The following is a 25,775-nucleotide window of genomic DNA, read 5'->3' on the forward strand; positions in this document are numbered from 1 at the left end:
GACGGAGACACACACACACGTTTCCTCGGTGAAAAGAACGTTGCCTCATTGCCGTCTCGGCCATCAAATGTGATTTGTTGCCCACTGTAGACGCGCTATCTTATGACGGCGAAGGCAACAAGGCTTTCTTCACCAGCCACCTGGGACGTACTCTGACGGTTTCAGACGTCTCCTGATTGGTTGGGAGCTCAACTCTCTTGCCCCGACACCAGCATGATCTCGGACCTCTGGTGCTGAAATTCAAAATAGTCGAAAATGGCATTGGGTTTTTTTTTTTGTGTGTGTTTGTGGCAAACTCAGAACCTTATACCTGATGTCGTTCTGTTCCTTAGTACGACGTTAACGATTCGTCAGTCTTGTCTTTGTTTGATGACCGGGCCAGATAGCACAGTTGGTAGAGCATCCGCTTCAGGACCGGTAGATCCAGGATCAATCCTTGATCGAGTCACACCTAAGACTTCAAAAGAGGAAGTTGTAACTTCCTCGCTTGGCGTTCAGCATGAAGGGGATAGTGCAATGACTGGTTGACCCGTATCAGTATAATGGCTCGGGCGGGATGGCTCACTTGCCTTCGGTAAGTCGTCTCAGTGAAGCAGCACTAAATAAAAGAGCGGTGGAAATCCGTCCTGCAACAAGGAGGCACAAGGATTCCTTCGTCGTCATGTGACTGAAAAATTGTTGAGTACGACGTTAAACCCCAAGCACTCACTCACTCTTTGTGGCCCTGGGCCTTCCACTTCTTGGCAGGTCCATGACATCTCCTAATGTGAGAAACTTCACCGCAATTTCTGAATAGTGTTTGGTGTCACCCCCATTCGACGTGAAACCTGTTTTACAGGGGTGTTAGCCTCCACAAGGCCAATTGCAAACGCCCTGTCCGTATTGCATAATCGAGGCATGGTATACCACAGTCACAAAACATGCAACATTGATTGTCCAAGACTTGTGGACGGTAATGTGGGCGATTCAGGTCCGAGAACCTTTTACTGACCATCTCAGATCTGATGCAGGTCGTGTTTGACCGCATGAATTTCTTGTGGTGTGTGTCATGTCCTTAATGCCCACCCGCACGAATATTTCAGGACTGGTAACACGAAATCTCTGATGAAATCAAAATTTGGCGGTGAAAAATCTGGTTGACTCCTTTTGTGAAATTTTCAGAATCGACCGATTTTCAGTTTGTGCATGCCCATTTAGTGCACAACTGCACCAGCACGTTAATCCGTGATAAACCACGTCCGCGTGGATGGTGTGTGCAAAATTTCATTGCGATTTGGTACATATCAAGGGCGATATCAAACAACATTTTGGGGGGAACTTACTTTAGTGGCACTGTTTAGTTCCAATAAACCATTGACATCCTTAAGGAATCTTTCACTGATTATATTTGTTAAGGTGGGAAGGTGAATGTAGTTTGGGTAGACAGTATGCTACTGTCTGATGTAATCTTTGATATGTTGTTGAATATTACACGGCTCGTAAATGGTGGTCAGTAATTGGTACAGACCTGAATCACAACACCATGTGAGAGCATACATGTAGCTAGATCATTGTAAAATGATGTCTTGCGTAGTAGTTTGGTGTTATTAGCTGCTGCTTCGTGGAGTGAATACGTAAATGCATTGTGACACCCCAGACCGGGCAAACAAATTGCATGGCGTTTGATTTTGACATCTTGTTCTGGCAAGGAAGTAATTGCCGTGATCGTGGTGCATAAATGGTTATGAAGTATAAGTTTCATCCTTTGTTTCATTCCTTGCTGGTTTTATTTAACTCCTTTCTTTGCACCTGTTATTTCCAGGCATAGTGAGACAGAGCCACAATGCAGATCTTTGTGAAGACGTTGACGGGTAAAACCATCACCCTCGAGGTGGAAGCCTCCGACACCATTGAGAATGTCAAGGCTAAGATCCAGGATAAGGAGGGTAAGTGACTGTCACCAGTCTGAAGATTTGCCCGTCACAATGTGAGGGTGGGTGGGGTAGATTGATGTAGGCATGTTATTACATGAGCTTACATCAGTAAGTCAATGATCAGTGCTCAACACTGCGATTTTTCACACATTTACTTTTTGAAGATGTTAAATCGAGTAAAACTTTGCTTTGTGGGAATTTGGCACAGGTGTATGTAAAGTTCATGTGCCGCATTCAGAATCACATGGGTGTGTTAAGAGTTGGATAGAATACCCACACATATATACATGTATATGAGAGCCGTTGTGGTTCTTGCCCCTGAAGCTCTCAATAGTTCATCACAGTTGCATGTTGAGGATGGTTTATACCGGTACCTGAGACCCCGAGAAGCTATCATAGAAGTCAGGGATTTATCTATTTATAGATGTCTTTGTTGTCGAGTTCAAAAATTGTAAGACATGATGGCCAAAATTTGCTAACTTTCCAGACACGACATTGATTGTGTCTGGGAAGTGTGATGACATTCCCTGCAAGCATATTATCAAAATCATTTGGTTTTGTCCCAGGATTGTCAGTCGCGATCATTCCCTACACCTAAGCCACCGATAACCATAGTGTCTTCCCTTCTATTTTTTGGAGGTGTCCTGGCCATCATTAGTTTCCTGCCATTGGGTTTTGTGCTAACTAACTTAACTGAAACGAATGAAACCATTTTCCGCCCTGGTCGATATTCTCTTCAGAATGGGAGATCCTTGATGATAAGAGTTCCTGCTTGTATTGTGTCAGCTTCAAAGGCATTTCTCTGGCCGTGTCCTCTATATTACTGAATGAGTTATAGGGAACTTGAAAAGACAGAGCAACAAAAAATCTTCCTTTTTCATTCCAAAAAGTATGTGCTGTGAAGATTTCTTATAAGTGACATCCTGTAGTGAAGAGGCCATAAAGTAGCAGAGGAGGGAAGATGGAGTAAAAGTTGTGGAAATGTGGACCATTGACAAGATTGTCTATTGATTTTTAGAGTTCAGCATGTTGCAGATATTTTCTGCTTGATTCAGTCTTGCACATCTTGGTATAGCGGAAGGCAGTCAACTTAGGGTGAGGGTGGCTTGAATTTCTGCTGTATTAAGGTTTACAACAATTAGCAGCGACTGAAGGTGTGGATGAGGCTGTAGGCGACCTGTTCGACCACATATGAGATTAAGCTGTAGTATAGATGCTGCAATCGGCACAGCTATTGTTGGGCGGGAATGTGTGAGGGGGGATCACCCCAGGGAGTATTCTGGGCATCTCACTAGGGCTGGATCAAGAAAAGGCGCAATTGAATTTGCCACTCTGTGTTAATTAACTTTGGGTATTACCTCCTTACTGCCAGCCCTGAACTCATTCCCACCAACAAATACGCAATAAGATTTCCTTGCAAATGGAGTCTGGCCACTGTCCTCTCCACTACCTATCTCTTTTACCCTAGAATTAATTTCCTCCTGTGTATATTGGCATTAAACAATTTCATGTAATTTACCACTAGGGTAACATTGAGTTAATGCCTTCAGCGGGTGGTAAGCCAAGAAACTAATACCTTCAAATGCCTTTATTATGGCTACTCTCCGACAGCAATTTTACAGCACAGTAGGGCAGAACTGCAGGTTTGTGACACTGAGGAAACAGTTCAAGCAATTAAGATATAAGCGGCATTGCTTTGCTGAGAGCGCTGTTTGGATAAAATAAAAATTTCTGATTATTTTGTCACGAGACATGTGTTCATCTTTTTGTTGTGTAGCATGGTAACAAGGCAGCCTTCTGCTACAGTTGTGCTCGAGTTATTGGTAGATGAAGCGGGTGTTATCAAGCACTTTATAGCCTCGACTGACAGTGTAGAGGGATGCTCAGTCAGACCACCTGTTGTCGTATGGTTTTCTGCAGGGCTATAATTCCAACTGGATATTGCCTTATAAAATCAAACGGGCCAATATCCTTGGAAATTGCCTGGACAGATACGGGATGTGAGGGGTTATGTTAATGTTGAGCAGTGTGTTTAACTAGGCGGTTGTGGCGATTGCCTCAAAGTGCTGATAATGAGGTACTCGCCGGTGTGCTAATTTCTCCCCCAGGCCCACCTCTCAGATCTCCACAGAGGCAGAATAATGTGACCAGGGTATAATAATAGCCCCCCACCCCCATCTGATAGCAAAACGTCTGATGTACTCTGTCTTCCTTCATGTACAAGCTGAAATAAGGGTGGAGAGGGGGTGGGAGGTGTTCAGGGATGCAGAACACTTTTAGGGGTGGTGAGGGGAATAGAGACAGGTTGTACAGATTCCTACACATCACATTACGGCATTTCTTCATCCTGAATTGACAGACTTGTTTACTCTGCTATGCACTTTCATTTGTCTGCATGTTCTATTTGTCTTAATTTGTCTTTAATTGAACATCTGAAGTCCAATGTCATGGTAGTCTGTGTGAAGGCAAATTTCCAAGTTTATAATTGATTTTCATGTTTTATTATTAATTAATTTGCTCTTAACATTAATTTTCATTTGTACGTGATTTATTCATTGTGACAAAGTATGGGGAAAAAATGTCTGGTTGAAACACGTAGAATAAAATAATGTAGCCGCAAGTTTCTTCATCTGAAAATAATTTTATATTCAGTCTTGGAGGATTGTATCTTAACAGTTGTGGAGCAAACAACATTTAGATAACCATCTAGGGGCTTCAGTATTTACTCAGTGCGAAGCAGGCATTAAAACATACGTCATTTTGGGTTAAATGCCGTTGAGGGATTCTTGGAGTTGTTGTTGATTTTGTCCATTGTTATTGGATTTTTATTTTTCCTGTTTGTAAGTGCTGTTGTATCTCCCCCTCCAGTTGTCATACAAAAAAACAAATGTACATTGCTGTATTGTGTTTTATTTTAACTCCCTTTACTAATTGTTGTCTATTTATCCAGGTATTCCCTCATCACATACCCTTGTCTGTCAAGATTTATCACACTCTGTATGTCTGTCCAGGTATTCCCTCATCACATACCCTTGTCTGTCAAGATTTATCACACTCTGTATGTCTGTCCAGGAGGTATGCCCTCATCACATACCCTTGTTTGTCAAGATTCATCACACTCTGTATGTCTGTCCAGGTATCCCCTCATCACATACCCTTGTCTGTCAAGATTTATCACACTCTGTATGTCTGTCCAGGTATCCCCTCATCACATACCCTTGTCTGTCAAGATTTATCACACTCTGTATGTCTGTCCAGGTATCCCCTCATCACATACCCTTGTTTGTCAAGATTTATCACACTCTGTATGTCTGTCCAGGTATCCCCTCGTCACATACCCTTGTCTGTCAAGATTCATCACACTCTGTATGTCTGTCCAGGTATGCCCTCATCACATACCCTTGTCTGTCAAGATTCATCACACTCTGTATGTCTGTCCAGGTATCCCCCCCCTTATTTGTAAACTTTACTGACATCACACTTCCTTGCCTGCTCATTCATTCCCCTTGTCCAGCACACTCGCGACTCAATCTAGCCTGTTTTTCCAGTTATTCCCCCTGACCAACACACATGACCAGCATCACACTCTCTTGCTTGTTTATCCAGGTATTCCTCCTGACCAGCACACATGACTCTCATCACACTTCCTTGTCTGTTGGTACAGGCATACCCCCTATCCAGCACACACGACTCTCATCACACACTCTTGCCTGTTCATCCAGGTATTCCCCTTGACCAACACACATGACTCGCATCACACACTTCACTTGTTTGCCCAGGTATCCCTCCTGACCAACACACGACTCATCACACTTCCTTGTCTATTGGTACAGGCATACCTCCTGACTAACACACATGACTTTCATCACACACTCTTGCCTGTTCATCCAGGTATTCCCCCTGACCAGCACATCTGACTCTCATCACACTTCCTTGTCTGTTGATACAGGTATACCCCCTGTCCAGCACACTTGACTCTCATCACGCACTCTTGCCTGTTCATCCAGGTATTCCCCCTGACTAACACACATGACTTGCATCACACACTCCACTTGTTTGTCCAGGTATTCCCCCAGACCAATGCACTTGACTCTCATCACACACTCTTATCTGTTTATCCAGGTATTCCCCCAGATCAGCAGAGGTTGATCTTTGCAGGCAAGCAGCTGGAGGATGGCAGAACACTGTCAGACTACAACATTCAGAAAGGTAGGATGACAGGCAGTGTTAACAGCTGTCAACATTCTGGTTATGTTAATAATGAGTTTTCACAACTAATAATTAAGACATGTATGCATGTATGTCATTTTATACAACACTGCATTGAGACAGCTTGACCGTCATGGAGTGACCAATGTCTCAGTGGTTTTGGTTGGTGCAATCCCAGCTGCAGATGAATACATCACCTGAAATTCTTTAGCTCCCATGTTCTCAGAGCTTTTGTCGCAGGTAGTGGTTCACGGTGCTAATGTGGCTGTTAACTGGTCTTACAAGACGTTTCTGAGAGGTCACTTAGCTCTTGTACATCATATTTGGGAAATGTTGTCTGCTTTACGGTTGACAGTAGGTCTCTTAGCTTCTGTACATCATATGTGGGAAATGTCTTTGCTGTATGGTTGACAGTAGGTCACTTAGCTTCTGTGGGGGCCTCCGTGGCTCAGTCGGTTAAAGCGCTAGCGCAGCGTAATGACCCAGGAGTCTCTCACCAATGCGGTCGCTGTGAGTTCAAGTCCAGCTCATGCTGGCTTCCTCTCCGGCCGTACGTGAGAAGGTCTGTCAGCAACCTGCGGATGGTCGTGGGTTTCCCCCGAGCTCTGCCCGGTTTCCACCCACCATAATGCTGGCCGCCGTCGTATAAGTGAAATATTCTTGAGTACGGCGTAAAACACCAATCAAAAAAAAAAAAAAAAAAAAAAAAAACTTAGCTTCTGTGCGTCATGTGGGAAATGATGTCTCTACTGTATGGTTGACAGTAGGTCACTTAGCTTCTGTACATCATATGTGGGAAATGTTGTCTACTGTATGGTTGACATTAGGTCTCTTAGTTTCTGTACATCATATGTGGGAAATGGTGTCTACTGTATGGTTGACAGTAGGTCACTTAGCTTCATCATATGTGGGAAATGTTGTCTGCTGTACGTTTGACAGTAGGTCTCTTAGCTTCTGTACATCATATGTAGGAAATGTTGTCTTTGCTGTATGGTTGACAGTAGGTCTCTTAGCTTCTGTACATCATATGTGGGAAATGGTGTCTACTGTATAGTTGACAGTAGGTCTCTTAGCTTCTGTACATCATATGTGGGAAATGGTGTGTCTACTGTATGGTTGACAGTAGGTCACTTGGCTTCTGTACATCATATGTGGGAAATGTTGTCTACTGTATGGTTGACAGTAGGTCTCTTAGCTTCTGTACATCACATGTGGGAAATGTTGTCTTTGCTATATGGTTGACAGTAGGTCTCTTAGCTTCTGTACATCATATGTAGGAAATGGTGTCTACTGTATGGTTGACAGTAGGTCTCTTAACTTCTGTACATCATATGTGGGAAGTGGTGTCCACTGTATGGTTGACAGTAGGTCACTTAGCTTCTGTACATCATATGTGGGAAATGTTGTCTGCTGTACTGTTGACAGTAGGTCTCTTAGCTTCTGTACATCATATGTGGGAAATGGTGTCTACTGTATAGTTGACAGTAATTCTCTTAGCTTCTGTACATCATATGTGCGAAATGGTGTCTACTGTATGGTTGACAGTAGGTCTCTTAGCTTCTGTACATCACATGTGGGAAATGTTGTCTTTGCTGTATGGTTGACAGTAGGTCACTTAGCTTCTGTACATCATATGTGGGAAATGTTGTCTACTGTATGGTTGACAGTAGGTCACTTGGCTTCTGTACATCATATGTGGGAAATGTTGTCTACTGTATGGTTGACAGTAGGTCTCTTAGCTTCTGTACATCACATGTGGGAAATGTTGTCTTTGCTATATGGTTGACAGTAGGTCTCTTAGCTTCTGTACATCATATGTAGGAAATGGTGTCTACTGTATGGTTGACAGTAGGTCTCTTAACTTCTGTACATCATATGTGGGAAGTGGTGTCCACTGTATGGTTGACAGTAGGTCACTTAGCTTCTGTACATCATATGTGGGAAATGTTGTCTGCTGTACTGTTAACAGTAGGTCTCTTAGCTTCTGTACATCATATGTGGGAAATGGTGTCTACTGTATAGTTGACAGTAATTCTCTTAGCTTCTGTACATCATATGTGGGAAATGGTGTCTACTGTATGGTTGACAGTAGGTCTCTTAGCTTCTGTACATCACATGTGGGAAATGTTGTCTTTGCTGTATGGTTGACAGTAGGTCACTTAACTTCTGTACATCATATGTGGGAAATGTTGTCTACTGTATGGTTGACAGTAGGTCTCTTAGCTTCTGTACATCATATGTGGGAAATGGTGTCTACTGTATGGTTGACAGTAGGTCTCTTAGCTTCTGTACATCATATGTGGGAAATGGTGTCTACTGTATGGTTGACAGTAGGTCTCTTAGCTTCTGTACATCACATGTGGGAAATGGTGTCTACTGTATGGTTGACAGTAGGTCACTTAGGTTCTGTACATCATATGTGGGAAATGTTGTCTGCTGTACGGTTGACAGTAGGTCTCTTAGCTTCTGTACATCATATGTAGGAAATGTTGTCTTTGCTGTATGGTTGACAGTAGGTCTCTTAGCTTCTGTACATCATATGTGGGAAATGGTGTCTACTGTATGGTTGACAGTAGGTCTCTTAGTTTCTGTACATCATATGTGGGAAATGGTGTCTACTGTATGGTTGACAGTAGGCCTCTTAGCTTCTGTACATCATATGTGGGAAATGTTGTCTGCTGTACTGTTGACAGTAGCTCACTTAGCATCTGTACGTCATGTGGGAAATGTTGTCTGCTGTACTGTTGACAGTAGGTCACTTAGCTTCTGTACATCATATGTGGGAAATGTTGTCTACTGTACAGTTGACAGTAGGTCACTTAGCTTCTGTACATCATATGTGGGAAATGTTGTCTACTGTACGGTTGACAGTAGGTCACTTAGCTTCTGTACATCATATGTGGGAAATGGTGTCTACTGTATGGTTGACAGTAGGTCTCTTAGCTTCTGTACATCACATGTGGGAAATGTTGTCTTTGCTGTATGGTTGACAGTAGGTCACTTAGCTTCTGTACATCACATGTGGGAAATGTTGTCTACTGTATGGTTGACAGTAGGTCACTTAGCTTCTGTACATCCTATATGGGAAATGTTGTCTACTGTACGGTTGACAGTAGGTCTCTTAGCTTCTGTACATCATATGTGGGAAATGGTGTCCACTGTACGGTTGACAGTAGGTCACTTAGCTTCTGTACATCGTATATGGGAAATGTTGTCTTCTGTACTGTTGACAGTAGGTCACTTAGCATCTGTACGTCGTGTGGGAAATGTCTACTGTATGGTTGACAGTAGGTCACTTAGCTTCTGTACATCATATGTGGGAAATGTTGTCCTTGCTGTATGGTTGACAGTAGGTCACTTAGCTTCTGTACATCATATGTGGGAAATGTTGTCTACTGTATGGTTGACAGTAGGTCACTTAGCTTCTGTACATCATATGTGGGAAATGTTGTCTACTGTACTGTTGACAGTAGGTCACTTAGCTTCTGTACATCATATGTGGGAAATGTTGTCTACTGTATGGTTCACAGTAGGTCACTTAGCTTCTGTACATCGTATATGGGAAATGTTGTCTACTGTATGGTTGACAGTAGGTCACTTAGCTTCTGTACATCGTATATGGGAAATGTTGTCTACTGTACTGTTGACAGTAGGTCACTTAGCATCTGTACGTCATGTGGGAAATGTTGTCTACTGTACTGTTGACAGTAGGTCACTTAGCATCTGTACGTCATGTGGGAAATGTTGTCTACTGTATGGTTGACAGTAGGTCTCTTAGCTTCTGTACATCACATGTGGGAAATGTTGTCTACTGTATGGTTGACATTAGGTCACTTAGCTTCTGTACATCATATGTGGGAACTGTTGTCTCTTCTGTTTGGTTGGTAGTAGGCGGTTTGGTTTTCTTCACACTTAAGCATTTGCTGTGACGCCATGCTATTGTCTGCGCAGTTGATTATTTTTCAGGAATCCACGCTTGCGAGTTAGTTGTTTGAGTGGTGATGGGTGATGACCTGTACCATCTGAGTCTGCCTTCGATTAGTTTATGCTAGGGATGGATTCAAACTCATGAACACCTGGCCTTAAAACATTTCAGTATCTCACTGAACTATCTGGGAAGGCCATGCAACCTTCCTTTTTCAGACGAATTTAAACATTTGTTGTGACGTCAATGCTTGGTCTAACTGATCATAAGAATGTTACATGTGAAGGGTCCATTCGCTCCTGATCAATGTGGAATTCATTTTCTAACCATTTCGTTCTTCGCCTTCATTTCAAATACACCTCATGCTGCTAGTGTGAGAAAAGGCAGCTTCGATCAATTCTTACTTTCCCACATAACTAATAATAGACGGAGTCGCTGTCCATAATCTTACACATGAAGTAGTAATCTATATAGAGTACAGCCAACTGGACTCCCAGTGGCTAAAAGCTGTAACTGTTGAACTAAAATTTCTTGTAACATCATCACAAAAGATTAACCATGATACGTATTATATTCCACTATGCAAATAATGTGGCTTGTTTCAGCAGGCACGAAACGGCATTCATTGACACTAATTGTGATGTAACGTTTGTTTATTATTTGTTTGAATGACCCAGTGCAATTCTTGAAAAAGAATCGATAGTTGTTACATTACTATAAACATGATCAAGTAGGAGAAACAACTCACAACAGCGCCTTGTTGATTCTGTTTCAAGAATTAACTGTTGCTCGTCGTTCCTCAGAAACATAACACTTACCACATAAATAAAAACCTCTTGAGTTCATCATTAAAGCCCACATAAAATTGATGGCATGATGTTTGCCTCTTGTTACAGAGTCTACCCTTCACCTGGTGTTGCGTCTGCGTGGGGGAATTATTGAACCCAGTTTAAGAATGTTGGCCCAGAAGTACAACTGTGAGAAGATGATCTGCAGAAAGTAAGCGTTTTCTATTATGTGCACTGTCAACATAAATATGCATGATCATGGTGTGTGATTTTGAAAGGACTTGGTATGTTAACTAGACAGGGATGAGAGGTGAATGAAAGGATGACGTCAACGCATGCAAATTGCTCTTTATATCAAATTAAACAAGTCTCTTAAGTGTTCTGACAAATATATGTGTAAGTGAATATATTTTAGTGAACCTATGAAATAATATTCACCTTGGTGTATGGATAGTATGATGTATGTCTTTACAAACGTACGTATTACTGGAATACCTCTGAATTCTGATCCCACTTTAATATTCCTTGAAACAGATGCTACGCTAGGCTGCATCCACGTGCCACAAACTGCCGTAAGAGGAAGTGTGGCCACACGAACAATCTCCGCCCCAAGAAGAAGCTGAAGTAGACGCTGAGGATATCCCATATCCTTATTTGTGTGGCAGTGCAAATAAAGGGACATGCTGAATTGTAGATGGTTGGTTGTTTCTGTTTCAAATGGATCAGTTCGGAGGTGGGAACATGCAGGAGGGGAGATAACTTTGTGTATATACGTTCTAATGGCAGCATTTGCATCAATTTAGGATATTCGTCAGCATACTGCTTTGCACCCGTTTGTAGTTTTACAACAATTTGTTGAAAAAAGTACATGTAGTGGTGCAGATTTCCTGAAGTAAGGATGTAACAACCAATTCATTAGCGGCATAGATACAGGAAGTATGAAAGCTTTAGTTAGAAAGAGTCTACATTGTCCGAGAGGGACAAGAGGAATTACTTTTGATTGTTGTCTGAATCCTGAGGTTACAGTTTGTGTTGTCAACGTTTACCCAGGACTTCGTTAGGGTAGATAATGAGGGCTTAGTGTCAGTGGTCCTGGTATGGCCATAATGATGAGATTTTCTTGCGAGGTCTCGTAGGTCACCAGCTTTCTGAGCATGCTGTAAATGGTGAGAATCATTTGTTTTTTATGCCCAGATTTAACGAATTAATTCAGGATGGTGAAATAAAGCACCAAACAAAGATTTTGTGACTTCACAGGAATATGCTGAACTGAGAACAAGATTCGTGATCTCAGCCGTGTGTAACATGAACCGAAACGTTGGTTTCCTGTGAGCACTGGTGTTGGCAGGCAGTGTCTGAAGCAGACGATAAAACCAGCTGAAGCTAAAGGCTGTATTCATTGGAAACTAGCGCAGTGCTGGTTGAAATAATCTGTCAGAAATTGGGTTACTGGTTGTCGTTCAGCCCTTTCAGAGATAAGGAATGTACATGTTTTAGTGTCAGAATTTTTTTTTCTTACCGTTGGGTATAAGAAGACATCGATTTATATCTTGTGGTACAACAGTTTTCTGTGCTGTGGATCACCAAAGATTGTAAAAATGGTACTTGTTGCTACCTTGCTTGGCGCTCAGCGCTGAATGATTAGAGCAAAGAAACAGGACGGGTTGGCCTGGTGTCAAAATATGTAATCTGACGGGGTGATGTGTTTTGTCTGGTGTCTCAGGCATGATGCTGGATACATGATACAGTGGCAGAATGCCAGAAGAAGACTCAGTATATATACACACACACCGAATGTGGTGTCTCGCCATATGACGAGTACGGCGTAAAACCCAGGCATACATATAAACACACATACTCTACACTGGACGAGGAGAATTGTACGGTCGAGATAAGGCTATGTCTGGGTTCTAAAGATACAGTGGAACGTACGGTTTTTGTCCAGAATTGCACACCGTCAATTCCTTTACACTGGATCAGCAGGTTTGTTGGGTATTTAGGAACACACGGTACTCTGTCTCAAGAGTTCTGCACCGTCCAATCCTGGATCGGGTCACACTTAATTGCTCGGGCGGAGCGGCTTACTTGCCTTTGGCAAGTCGTCTCAGTGAAGCAGCACCAGATAAAAGAGCGTTGGAAATCCATCCTGCAACAAGGCGGAACATTGCGTGCACTCTAAGGACTCTTCGTCATCAAATAACTGAAAAATTGTGAAGTACGACGTTAAACCATAAGCACTGACTCGCTCACTCACACGTGAAATATTTTTAACACAGTTCAAGCGAGATGAAAAACACGAATAAAACAAACGATTAATGCCGGAGTTTTCTTTTCTGCGGGTGCCATATGGGTGTACTAGACACGGATATGCGACGGCTAGGCAACTAACAAGGGTGAAGAACCAACATCTGTTCAAAACATACATTTGAACATAGCTCTGTCGGTCTGGGATAGTATAATTTGAACATCGATTACATTGCTGGTATTATAGGGTCTATAATTCTTACTTTAAAATGTGTAGGACCGGCCCCGCTAGCACAGTTGGTGGAGCGTCCGCTTCGGGAACGGTAGATCCTGGGTCGAGTCTCACCTAAGACTTCAAAAGAGGAAGTTGTAGCTTCCTCGCTTGGCGTTCAGCACGAAGGGGATAGTGCAACTACTGGTTGACTCTTATCAGTATATTGGCTCGGGCAACGCGGATTACTTACCTACGGTAAGGCGTTTCGGTGAAGCAGCTCTAGATAAAAGAGCGGTGGAAATGCGTCCTGCAACAAGGAGGCACATTACATGCATTCTAGGGATTCCTTTGTCGTCATATGACTGAAAAACTGTTAAGTACGACGTTAAACCCCAAGCACGAGATGGAACTGAGGCTTACATTTATGGTCATGGTGAAATGTCTAGATTGTGTTCCAACAGAAAACTTCATAAACACGTGGATTCAAGTCATTTATTTATAGACAAAAAATAAACTATTATGCCAACACAGCAGCAAAAACAAGAGATAATTACCAAATTAAAAAATTCTTTACGCATGTAGTCATAAACATCCTTGCCAGAACTGGGCTATGTACAGTAAGATTGCAGCGATAGTTATTGCAACTACAAGCTGTATATATTAAGTTATCTCAGTTCTTTACAGCTGTCCACTCTCCGCATTACCCAGGCGTAAAAACAGCACACTGGGTTACTTCCCTTTATGACCATTGTTCTGCGTCTCTGTACAGGGGTTTCTATGGTTGTACTGCTACTTGTCAAACTTGTATTTTACATCCTGTAATACTGGCTCGGAAAAGACAATATTCACTCATGCATTCTGTGATATAAATATTTAATGGCTTTGTACATATCCAGAACTCTTAGGGAATGGACAGATTTCAAACTACAAGCTATCTGGGGATAAGTCGTTGATTCATCAGCAGTACTACGATCCACAAAAATTACGGGACGGATCAGTTATAAGGCCAACTGCACAATGATATTTACAAAAATAAAAAACTTTTCCAGAAACAAATATGTAAACATACTTTCATTATTTTAACATCGTTACCACAACAACGCGCCATAAAAGTCACGACATAGCTAAATTGTATGCCGTCATTGCACTTACAATTCCATACACGCACAGGTTGGGTCAGTTGTCAAATGTTCTGTGTACAGTTAATAGCACAGCGTGTTGTAATGTCAAAATATTCATATGCCAAGATGTTTGTTTATTGCTAATTAGAGGTAAGGTTATAGATCTACACGGATGTGATTTCGAAGCAGGACATGTCCAGTTCTTTGTTATCTCGGTGCCTCTCTAGTACTGCCATGGCCGCACCTTGGCGACCCATGTCTCTTAGTGCCAGGCACAGTTGCTCCACTGCCGCGTCTTTTTTGTCCTTCAGTTGGCGTTTCCAGTGCAGCAGGATTTTGTAGGTGACGTCCACCATGCCATGGCCGTTAGACAGCGCGTCAAAGCCGATACCTGTGATGGTGCTGTCTGGGAGATCCAGGTGTACTGCCAGGGTTAGCCCCTCCTGGACGACCTTAGCTAAGGCCATCAAGCTCTTACCTGTCAACACCTTGGACTCCTTCTCCACTGTAACAAAACGCAGATACGTTAGCGGACATGAAACGCTTGACATAGAATTAGGATGACGGCAATGTTTATACAGATAGGATCATTCACGCACATGTCCGCATACCACAGTGAATCATGCAGAGCCGTGGTCTGATGTCACACTACCAAATGCTGCTTTGTTACACTGTGTTCAGGTACAACTGTAATATCAGGGTATTTAAATATTTTTATAGGGTTAAGGCATGCATTAAATGGTTTCCTACTGGATACATGCCGGTATGTACTGCCAACAGTAAATCTGAATGTGTTTTATACTTACATATGACGGGTCGTTTGTTAGATCGGGTGAGTCTGTCCATGACGTCTTTAGGTAGAGGTTTGAATTTGGGCGCGGCTGGCTCTGAGGTCTTAGTTGTACTGACCTCCTCCGGGATAGGAACAATACCAGGATCTATCTCCACTTTAACGGGGGTGGGAGGAGGAATGTAATCTGGTTTGAAATATTCTTTGACGTCGTTTTCGTCTATGGATATTTTGAATTGGAAAGAAGCATTGTCTCTGAACTTAGGATCAACAGGAACAATAGAGACAAGTCCAGAAAGTTCCCGCTCTTCATCTGTGGTTGGTTCTACCTTGAAGCGTCTGTAGCTCTCCCGCAATCCCTCAAAGTACTGGACAGTAGAGTCCTCGGTCATGTCACTGTCTCCGGCCACCCGTAAGTCCTCTTTCACCTCTACCGTCCATCTCATCCCGTCGTGAATAATCAGTGGCTCGGGTTCCTTCGCCTTCACTTGTTTGGCAGCTGACCGCCGGGAAAAACGAAACACTTCCGGTTCCGGTTTTGCAATGATTTCCTTCTGTAATCTGCGAAATCCTTTTGTTTTCCGGAAGTCCGATCGCTCTCCAGCCTCGTCCTCAGGAACTACCTCAACTATTAACATCCAGCACTTTTTCTCTTGTGACAGAAACACCATGATTTCGCCTTTCAGTTTATTCGTCCTTTCTTCTAGCACCGTTATGGCTTCTTTCAGTTTTAAATGACGCCCTGGTTTGGCTTGTGCTACACAAAATCTGAAAAAGAAAGAAATGTTTACTATATGATTGGGTAATGCCCCAGACAGCATTTGGTATAACACAAGGTTCCACCTTCCACAAGCCGCACGTTTATGCCACATAATATAATTCACAACAGATGCCAATGGAAAACATAAATTTTTATAGGGGGTAAAGAGAAAAGTATTTTACCACCTACAGCTTATTCCCTGAATGCATCTGACATGGTTGCGGCTTCTTACCTAGATATATGTTTGACGTCAAACGTAACAGTAGTTTTGGTGAATCTGTAGTTGGTGTCGAGGATTTCCCATGAATTGCCATTCTTCTGTAAAACTGCCACATCGGATGTGTCATCGTTTTCGCTGTCCAATCCTCCCGGTAGAGGGAGCTTGATAGAGGCCGCCCGCCGGAAGGTGCGGGGTTCGTCTGGTAGGACGTCGATGAACTCTGACACCTTCTCAAGATCACCACACTGCAAAGGGCGCTGTTCTTTGGCTAAGGTTATTTTCTCTGGTGGAATGGTGTTAATCTGTGAACAGTTAACCGTGTTAGGCCATCAATACACTGTAGAATGTTTCACGGACACCATTCAAAGTATGTGAGGAACATGAAATGACAGAGAATCTTCACTGAAAAATTCGTGTTTCCTGCCAAATCGTGAACCAGACCTTTATCTATTTGTGTAATACTGTAGGTATTAAATGTAAGAAAGCATTTTAAGTAAAGCATGGTCGAGCACGGTTATAGTTAGGATTTCTCCTCTCCCTAAATTACCTGTAGGCAGCAAGTCATGTCCGAGTCCACAGCTTTCTTTGGGAACCTGACGCTGATATAACGGCTTATCCTTGCATTATACAAACAGCCTTGGGACGGAATCTCAAACAATTCCTTCTTTGGCGCCAGGGTGACAACGAATGTGCCCACTCGGTCAGCCTCTATCTCCACGGATGGCCTTCTGCTTCCCTCCTACAGCCCAGATGCAGAAATTGGTTGCTAGGTTAAACATGTCAGCACCTGGAAGCTCACAACCATTGCTACAACTTTCGGCCGGCTAACACATGCAATTAAAAAGTCCTTATAAGAGGTAAGGTGAAAACACGAAAAGAAAAGGATCACTTGTGGAAATGTATCGTGTACATCCAGTCAACCATAAGGTCAGCTTGGGGACACTGGTGTCATGGGGAACCTATTCCGGTGAAGTGGCGACTCGAACCCAAGCTGAGCTAACTGGTAGAATTTCTTAAATACACGAGTTACATGTCACCAGTTAGGCCTATCCCACAAAAGGTTATCTTAAAAGCAGGGATAAACAAGAAATTACCAGTGAATTGTTTTGGACGGGAAAGGTTTCCCACTACAACACTGTCGTAAAGTATGATTACCATTCTCAAATTAGTTCTCTAGATTCTGCATTTCTTTCAACATTTGATCAGGAGGACACCATTAAGAACAGCATCAACACAGCTTATTCCAAACTTACACAGAATGAAACCAATAAAAGCAAATTACCTTTTGAATAAATCCGATATCTGTCCAATCAATTTCTCCGTCCCATCGTCCTTTCACATTCAGTTCATTATATTCTAATTCAACGGGATAGTAAGGTATCTGCAGAACCATCGGTTTCTTTAGCAGACGATGTGATGACGTCAGTGTAAATATCTCGCTTATGGCGCGCTCATTGGACGGTAAGTTAGGACAGAAGCGCCACCTCTCGGAGGGACTTGCCACGTGACACGTGACAAAGTCTTTCTTCCAAGTAGTCCGGCCGGTACTGTAAGCAGGCCTCCCATAGGAAGGCCAAAATGACCGCCTTTCTTCCCTGGTGTGTAACTGACATTGTAACTGGAAAAAACACAAGCACAATTCAGTTAGAAATAATGAGTATTAAAGATTTATAAACTAACCATCTCCGAAATCTAGAATGGACCCCAGTGGATAATTGAAATACGGGGTAATTTCTCCGCACGAGAGGATCGCAACTGGGTTTTCCTGAAGACGACTAACTCTTGCCAAGTAAGATCGTGTGTTTGACTTTAAGTCAGTGTTTTGGGGTTGTAAACTGGAGAGGTATGGTGGATATTTGAGGACAATGCCCAGTTTTATAGGTAACCATAGCCATAATGGAAGGCAGCCAATGAACGAATATAAATAATTACCCTGCCTGATTTTCAACATGTCATGAAACTTACCTGGGCTCATCTTGGTCGTCATGCCAACCGTTGGTCAGGCGAATGTTCGCCTTGTCCTTCCTCATGTCCTCGTCGGACTCCTGACCACTGAAACAACAACAACAGGAATGTTAGAAAAACGATGAAAAGTCTCCCCTTATTTGGGTGAAGACCTCTGTCGAGATTCTAAACAACAACAGCAGACAGTGTGAATAAGATGTGACACTCAATGACCATCACTTGAAAGACCCGGCTGTAAACGACAGGTGAATAGAGAGCCCTGTAAAGTAAAGCAACATAAAGTAACAGCAAAATTTATATTCAAAGTTATTTAGTTATTTATTTGATTGGTGTTTTACGCCGTACTCAAGAATATTTCACTTATACCACAGCGAGCAGCATTATGGTGGAAGGAAACCGGGCATAGCCCGGTGGAAAACCCACGACCATCCGCAGGTTACTGGAAGACCTCCCATTATATTCAAAGTGATAATGGAGAACTGTAATATGATATTTTGACAGAACTACCACCCACCAGAATATCGCGTCAAATGCATTACAAAAGCATATCTAACACCTCAGAAACTATTTCACATGTTTGTTACTGAAGAAACAAAAAGTTATTGGTGGAGCTGAAACGAAGCTCTCGAGTTAAATGTATGCCGTTTGTACGTTATTTGAGGTCATGTCTGTCACCTTGATATAGTTTGTTCAGACAACTTACATGTACTTCATGCATTAACAAGACGGTAAGTAACCATGACACCATTAAATCCTGGCAAAAGTTACAGATAGACAGCCCTTCTTCATGCACCAGCTCAGGGTCTGCCACATGTTTCAGATTCACGGCTATATGATCCGGTAATATATATGCTCAGCTGACATAATCTTCAAATGCTGCAGTTAACAGTCACCAGTTTGATGTAGTACAGATGGCACAATACCGTGCAGATGAAAGATATGTAAGAACCATCAAACAGCTTGCTCCTGTCCTAACCAGCACTTGTAGTAACGATACTAATCGGTTGATTCAACAGTTTCAGCGGAGTGAACATGAGGGAATCACCTATCCAACTGGTATAGCCTTTCTCCTATAAAACGTGCAAACCGACTGATTCGTCATACTTTCCTGCATAGAGAGTCCCAGACACATAATGGTTGTTGGCTTTATTCTGAGGTGTCGTACAACAATCGACCACAGTGAGGCTATGCCCCAGACTATAAAAGGGTTAAACAAGATATACGTAACCAGAATTTACGACACTGACACCTTCTGTTGTGCCATTAGCTGAGTATGTTTACAAGTGCTTATAAATCACACTGTCACATTCTAAAGGGCATCGCACAGGCTGGGAAACTAATGATACGTTGAATGTGTACGATTAATGAACGAAACTGAAGCTTCTATTCATGTACTTGCACAAATGTAATATACGAAGCTGACAAATGCGTAAACGTGAAACCAAGTGTCGTTATACCTGTGGAATCTCAGGCGGTATGTGGGGACAATGGGAAATGGTCAGTATAATCGTATAATACACTTACACTATAGCACTAAGTTTATTTACAAAACACTGTCCTCATTCCATTCTATACAATAATTATCTATAGTCTCTCTCAACGACAGGCTCTTGTTAACAACACAAGAATCCAGTATGTCTCATAAAAAGGGGGACCTCTTAGCACTTGCATACGTCGACGTTCAGTTACGGCGAATCTGGAAAAGAGTCGAGATACATGTAATTCGCCAATTGTCAGATGAAGGGGACTTAATTACCGGTATTGGTTTTCCTACACAGTAGCTGATGTCTTTAAACTGACATCTTGTTTCTACGACCATTATCTGTCACCTGTGTGCCATTAGTGAACACGTATAAGTCGTATAACATACGAGGCTATAAGAGGTCATTGCCTAAATTGTGAGACATCCGCATACAGTCAACCTTAGTTCTACCTATCCTTCAAACCTTGTGAATTCTTTGGACAAACATTTGTCTATATTTATTAATGTGGCGACCAATGCCGGATATTACCATTCTTCGTTGTTTCTAGGATGGGGCCGTTAACCCTCGTCGGAAGGGAGTGTGTGTGTGTGTGGTGGGGGGGGGGGGGAGGGGGGATGTTATTATAACTGCGGTGCATGCAAAAACATGATTGACGCTATAGAACAAAATGGACCGGGATTTTGCCTGCCAGTACTAAACGCGGAAGAAAAGTTCATTAATATTTACCAGCTGCCAATTCATCTACTGCAATGGAACTTCAAAACCTTTCTGATATGTATCTGTCACAATATTTCTGCTATATGTTGTTTATCTAGATTTGCTAACAACAGTTACAAGTTTGTATAGGGCAGTCTCTATGTCAACTCCACAACAATTGATACACACTTAATAAGCTCCAGTGTATCGCGTCTACGTCACAAATCTGGCTGTATATTGCCAACCTCAACTGATGACGTTATAGACACCCAAGTCAAGGATCGGTTAGTACTATTTACTGGGATTGTACAGGTCACAAACAGGGCAGCCAGTGGGGATTAGGCTTTGTGGGGTAAGGGGCTGGAAATGCGAAACATAAACGGTTTGCACCCCACAGTGTCGTATAAGGGCTAAGGTTTTATTGTTATGTAAGACAGCTTTACTGGACACGTGTATGTTCTCATCATGGCAAGCAGAGAATATACAAATATAAATGTACACAAGAAACAACTTAGTCAAACCGCTATGGCTAATTTTATATTAAGAGGACAGGCAGGCATCGTTGGCTCCTCGAGACAAAATCAAATCTAACTTCTGGGCAATGTATACAGGAACATAAGATTAAACCAGTTTTGTAGTCTTATACTAAGACGACTGGCAATAGTCGCAAATTGTGTTTCAACTGCTTGTTGTAAGCTATGAATAACAATAATAAGGCAGACATCTTGTCTACAAACTTGTGTACAAACTACAGTACTGATGTACAACCTGCGAGCATGTAATTTTGGGGGAATATTGAATTAAATAATGTAAGATGTGGCTCTATATGCCTTAGATTCTGATATTTGAGTTTGTCGAATTCCGGAGAAAATAATCAAATTATTATGGCAACTGAACTTAAATTCATCAACTTCAACATACTGAATTTCAGTATGTACTATGTACAGTAAAACAGCAAGAAGAACCATTAAAATCTTACAATTGACTTTGATTTTGATATTCTCAACACCACAATCTTAATTTTGTATGATATTCATTCGTTAAATTACCACCATACCCACGCTATACACCCTGTGATATACCTGAACGTACAGCTATGGTTCGCCACACCAATGTAATATTACCATTCTATACCTGAATGTATGCAGTGATAAATCATGACTGCAAGTCGACACTATACCTGAATGTGCGCAGTGATAAATCATGACTGCAAGTCAACACCATATCTGAATGTATGCAGCGATAAATCGTGACTGTAAGTCGACACTATACCTGAATGTACACAGTGATCAGTCGTGACTGTAAGTCGACACTACACCTGAATGTATGAAGTGATAGATCGTGACTGTAAGTCGAAACTATACCTGAATGTACGCAGTGATCAGTCGTGACTGTAAGTCGACACTTGACCTGAATGTATGTAGTGATAAATCGTGACTGTGCGTCGACACTATACCTGGATGTATGTAGTGATAAATCGTGACTGTGCGTCGACACTATACCTGGATATATGTAGTGATAAATCGTGATTGTGCGTCGACACTATGCCTGGATGTATGCAGTGATAAATCGTGACTGTAAGTCAACACTTTACCTGAATGTATGCAGTGATAAATCATGACTGCAAGTCGACACTGTAACTGAATGTGCGCAGTGATAAATCGTGATTGTGCGTTGACACTATACCTGGATGTATGCAGTGATAAATAGTGATTGTGCGTCGACACTATACTTGAATGTATGAAGTGATAAATCGTGACTGTAACTCGACACTATAACTGATTGTATGCAGTGATAGATCGTGACTGTAAGTCGACATTATGCCTGAATGTATGCAGTGATAAATGGTGATTGTGCGTCACTATTATACATGAGCGCATCGTAATGTCGTAATCCTACATCGCTATATGCTATACCTAAATGAACAGCCATAAATTCTCATGGGAATGTGATATTATCACTTATGTGCTATATCTAAATAAACAGCCATGTGACTGCAATTTTATCCTTCTATCTGCTACACCTAAGTGATTAGCGATACAAATCGTCGTGGCACTGCACTATTACCCACCCTCTTATATGTTACATTTCAATGCATAGCGTTAAAACCTCGTTACACTTTCATTCTATTCCATCACATGCTAGACCTGAGTGCAAATCGCCATGTTTAAATCATATGCGCTCCGGGATTATAAGCTTAAAATGTGACCTATTACAATGCCACGTCGTATGGTATACTCAGACCTATAGCGCTAACTCGTCAGCGCAATCTGAGTGTGGCCTTACATCATATAGGCCTACCTCTTTCTGTTGTGTAATCTTCCATCGGCTTGGTCCCCGGCGGAAACCAACGACTCTTTCATGGGCCGAAGTATAAATACCCGGTCTGTTATCAAGAATTCCGCCTTGATGCCCTGTCGGAGCAGTGCTTTCAGCCACGGGCTCGCCAATCTCAGCTGATCCCACGGCCCTGGGCACAGAGAACAGTTGGAGTGGTTCTCCAGCTTCGAATGTCGGGCTTTTTCACGGTAAATTTTACGGTGGCAAACGTCTAACTTGTCTACACTCTGGGAGTTCCTCGCCCTGTGGCGTTTCCTCGTCGGTTTTCCCGACTCCATGTCCTCCCCGGAACTGTTTGTCAGATATCAGAATGGCTGTCAAACTTGAATTGTATCATACACACGTGTAAACCAGCCATTTGCAGTCGTGTTTCTGACGTAGGCTGTGTGCGGTATTATGACATCATAAACACATGACGTCAGGTTATTCCCTACATTCTAAGGTTACGTTATGATGTGACGTACAAAATTAATGGAGACCAGCAAACATCCAGCAGTAGGGCCTTGTCGGCATATTGTTTTTCAGCTTATCATTATGACGTCATATTAAATACAGTACGACGTTACAGTAGACACTAATATACTGTAACATTGTAGACTGAGCTCCATTTTGACGTAACAATGGTTCGAAGTCTTGCTTCCCACTAGTGCCACATGGCGGGATTACAAAATATGCCGCCTACCCATGCAATCGTGGTGCCATGACGTCACAGTCACTGGACTGTGAACTTTGTTTCTATGATACATTCTGTAACCTATGCACTTTGCGACGACTCATCTGTCAAAGTCGACAAACGCACTGACGATTGCCAGCTGCAGAACAATTGTGTATATATGAAAAACATTCCCATAACTGGAGTTCAAAACTAAGGCTAGTACAAGCTAGGTAGGCACATAAACCAGTGTGGCGTTCTCACGCACAAGGGATACAGTTAAATAAAGAAGTAAAGCACTTAAGCAGTTTTAAGGTAAACTACTCTATATGGGACACTTGTCGTTGTACACAGGGTTTGGCGATTCACAGGCCCACTCTTCGATGTAGGTGACTCCATGTGTGTAGAGCAGTGTTCAACAAGGCCTTGTAAACACGGTTATAGATTATATTACATGTCGCTAAGTTCAAACATACACACACATCAAGGAAAGACAAACATTTGTAAACAGATAAGTTAAGTAACCGACAAGAACTTAGGTTGGGAATATGAAGTCTTAACACAGCAGTGACGGTAAAAATATCTACTCACGAAAATGACGCATAAATGCATTTGTTAAGGGGCACTTATAACAACGTTCTTATGTGTAAGTTTAAATGAGGGATTTGGCTGTATTTGCTGAAGGTATTTGTTAGACGCGTGCTATTAGGCATCTAAGAGAAAATAGGCGAGTTTAGTTGACAAGCTTGGTGTCTGGCCTAAATAAGGCAGGCGTAACCTGTCAGATACGTAACCAATACTGGTATTTTACTACAGAAAGTCACATACAGTATGTTACAATATGCGGTACATGACCCTGCTGAGAAATACGCATGGTATATAAAGTCCACGACTTTGATGATAGTATTATGACGATCGTTCTAAGAACGTGCTATAGCCATGGATATTTTAAGATAGACTGTATAGTAGGTCTACATGTCAAATATTGACCAGGACAATCTCCATAAAGGCCACTTTACGATTCAACTGACTGGACAATGCGCTTGACGGTAAATCGACATCTAGTAGACAGTTATTAGTACTATTTAGATTTTATATGGCAAGTTACGGGTAGCACCCATCAACTTACCTGTCAGGTATGAAAGTTTGCCTGTCCTAGCGTGACTATCTGACCCAAGTTGTAAGTGGACGCTTATCAAACGTGTCAGCTAAGTGTCAAAACTTGTGCTAAGGCTGATGACAGTGAACACTTTGGGGTTTCATGGTTACCAGATGGAAGTTTCTTGTCTAGGATTACTCGGCTGTAACAGCTATTTCACACAGGTCCGTCGTGCCATCTTGTCACGAAGAAATAAGACAACGTGATATACACACATCCATCCCATTAACCCAGGAACTCTAAGGCTGCGGTCGGTTAGCGGACACTGTTCAGTGGTAATGGTCAAATTCCTGCCAACATGAGATGCGTTTGTGGCACAAGTTTTAGTTAGTGTTAGTTGGTCGAAACGCACGGCGGATACCTATCGACATGTACGTGCCCGTCCTTGTTTGTAGCAAGGTTTTATTGGGGGAGGCGGGGGGGGGGGGGGGGGAAGGGGCAGTGCTAATTGCTTAAGAGCTCTGTTTACGGACGCATGACGTCACCTATAGGTTGACTGACTTAGCACCTTAATCGGGCACTAATGTGGCTATACCCGGGGACAAACATTACACGAGGGAACACGAGAAGACTCAAACACACGGGATATTTGCCAACAGTTAGTCAAACGTCAAAATGATCATATTATTACTGATAAATATATTGGTTGGTAAAGCCCCAGGGGGCGATTTCAGTACACGATAATATTTCATGTCCGGGATTGAACTGGACATAGATATTGAAATATGGGTGGTCAATACCCAGAACAAAGACGTAGTGACATATTCAAGTTGCTTCCAAGCGCCAGCGCTGAACATTTATACCGTATAATTACGAATGTACTTGATTTATAACCTCTCGCAGTTTATATAAGTCGAAACCTTCCCTTCCTGGGCTTGGTATACATGCTCTACATGACCTGTTCAGTACTAGAAAAAGAACATAATTTCAGCTTACTTAACAATATGTGAATTTAAACGTTGTAATCAGGCAAACCACTCGCAGAACAATATATCAAACATGAAGATAAATATAGATCTAGCAGGTAAGATCCAGAATTGACGTTTCTTTTTCTAAATAAGTGTGCGGCCACCCATCAGGACCCACGTGGTCAATTTTCTGTTGTGCCCCTTTGTCAAATGAAGGATTCATTAACCAGTACATTCAAGGTTTTAAATAAAAACAGAATAGATTAGTCAGTGTACTGTGGTGTACAGCTGTATAATCCTCAATAACTGACCGTCACAAAGGCCATTGTTGGATTCAGCCGAGATGAAGGAAGGGTCAGACTGGGGCGGAGAAGTCCATGACCAGGT

General features: G+C 42.3%; 2 protein-coding genes across 2 annotated transcripts in view; one reads left to right on the top strand and one right to left on the bottom strand.

Annotated features, from left to right (window-relative positions):
* Positions 1-1,805: 1,805 nt before the first annotated feature.
* Positions 1,806-11,528, top strand: LOC135481165 (ubiquitin-ribosomal protein eL40 fusion protein). Its single transcript, XM_064761047.1, has 4 exons — positions 1,806-1,925; positions 6,036-6,122; positions 10,944-11,046; positions 11,370-11,528. The coding sequence occupies exons 1-4, from the start codon at positions 1,823-1,825 to the stop codon at positions 11,461-11,463; spliced, it is 387 nt and encodes a 128-aa protein (XP_064617117.1). The 5' UTR covers positions 1,806-1,822; the 3' UTR covers positions 11,464-11,528.
* Positions 11,529-13,775: 2,247 nt separating this feature from the next.
* The window catches only part of LOC135481998 (uncharacterized), a 28,539-nt gene continuing 16,539 nt past the window's right edge, over positions 13,776-25,775 (bottom strand). Inside the window, 7 exon segments of the mRNA XM_064761805.1 lie at positions 13,776-14,919; positions 15,221-15,972; positions 16,197-16,486; positions 16,732-16,923; positions 17,467-17,711; positions 17,714-17,802; positions 18,150-18,236. Coding sequence (XP_064617875.1) covers positions 14,579-14,919; positions 15,221-15,972; positions 16,197-16,486; positions 16,732-16,923; positions 17,467-17,711; positions 17,714-17,802; positions 18,150-18,236 — 1,996 coding nt within the window. The 3' untranslated portion in view covers positions 13,776-14,578.

Source organism: Liolophura sinensis, chromosome 1 (assembly GCF_032854445.1).
Source record: "Liolophura sinensis isolate JHLJ2023 chromosome 1, CUHK_Ljap_v2, whole genome shotgun sequence".
Taxonomy (NCBI): Eukaryota; Metazoa; Mollusca; class Polyplacophora; order Chitonida; family Chitonidae; genus Liolophura; species Liolophura sinensis.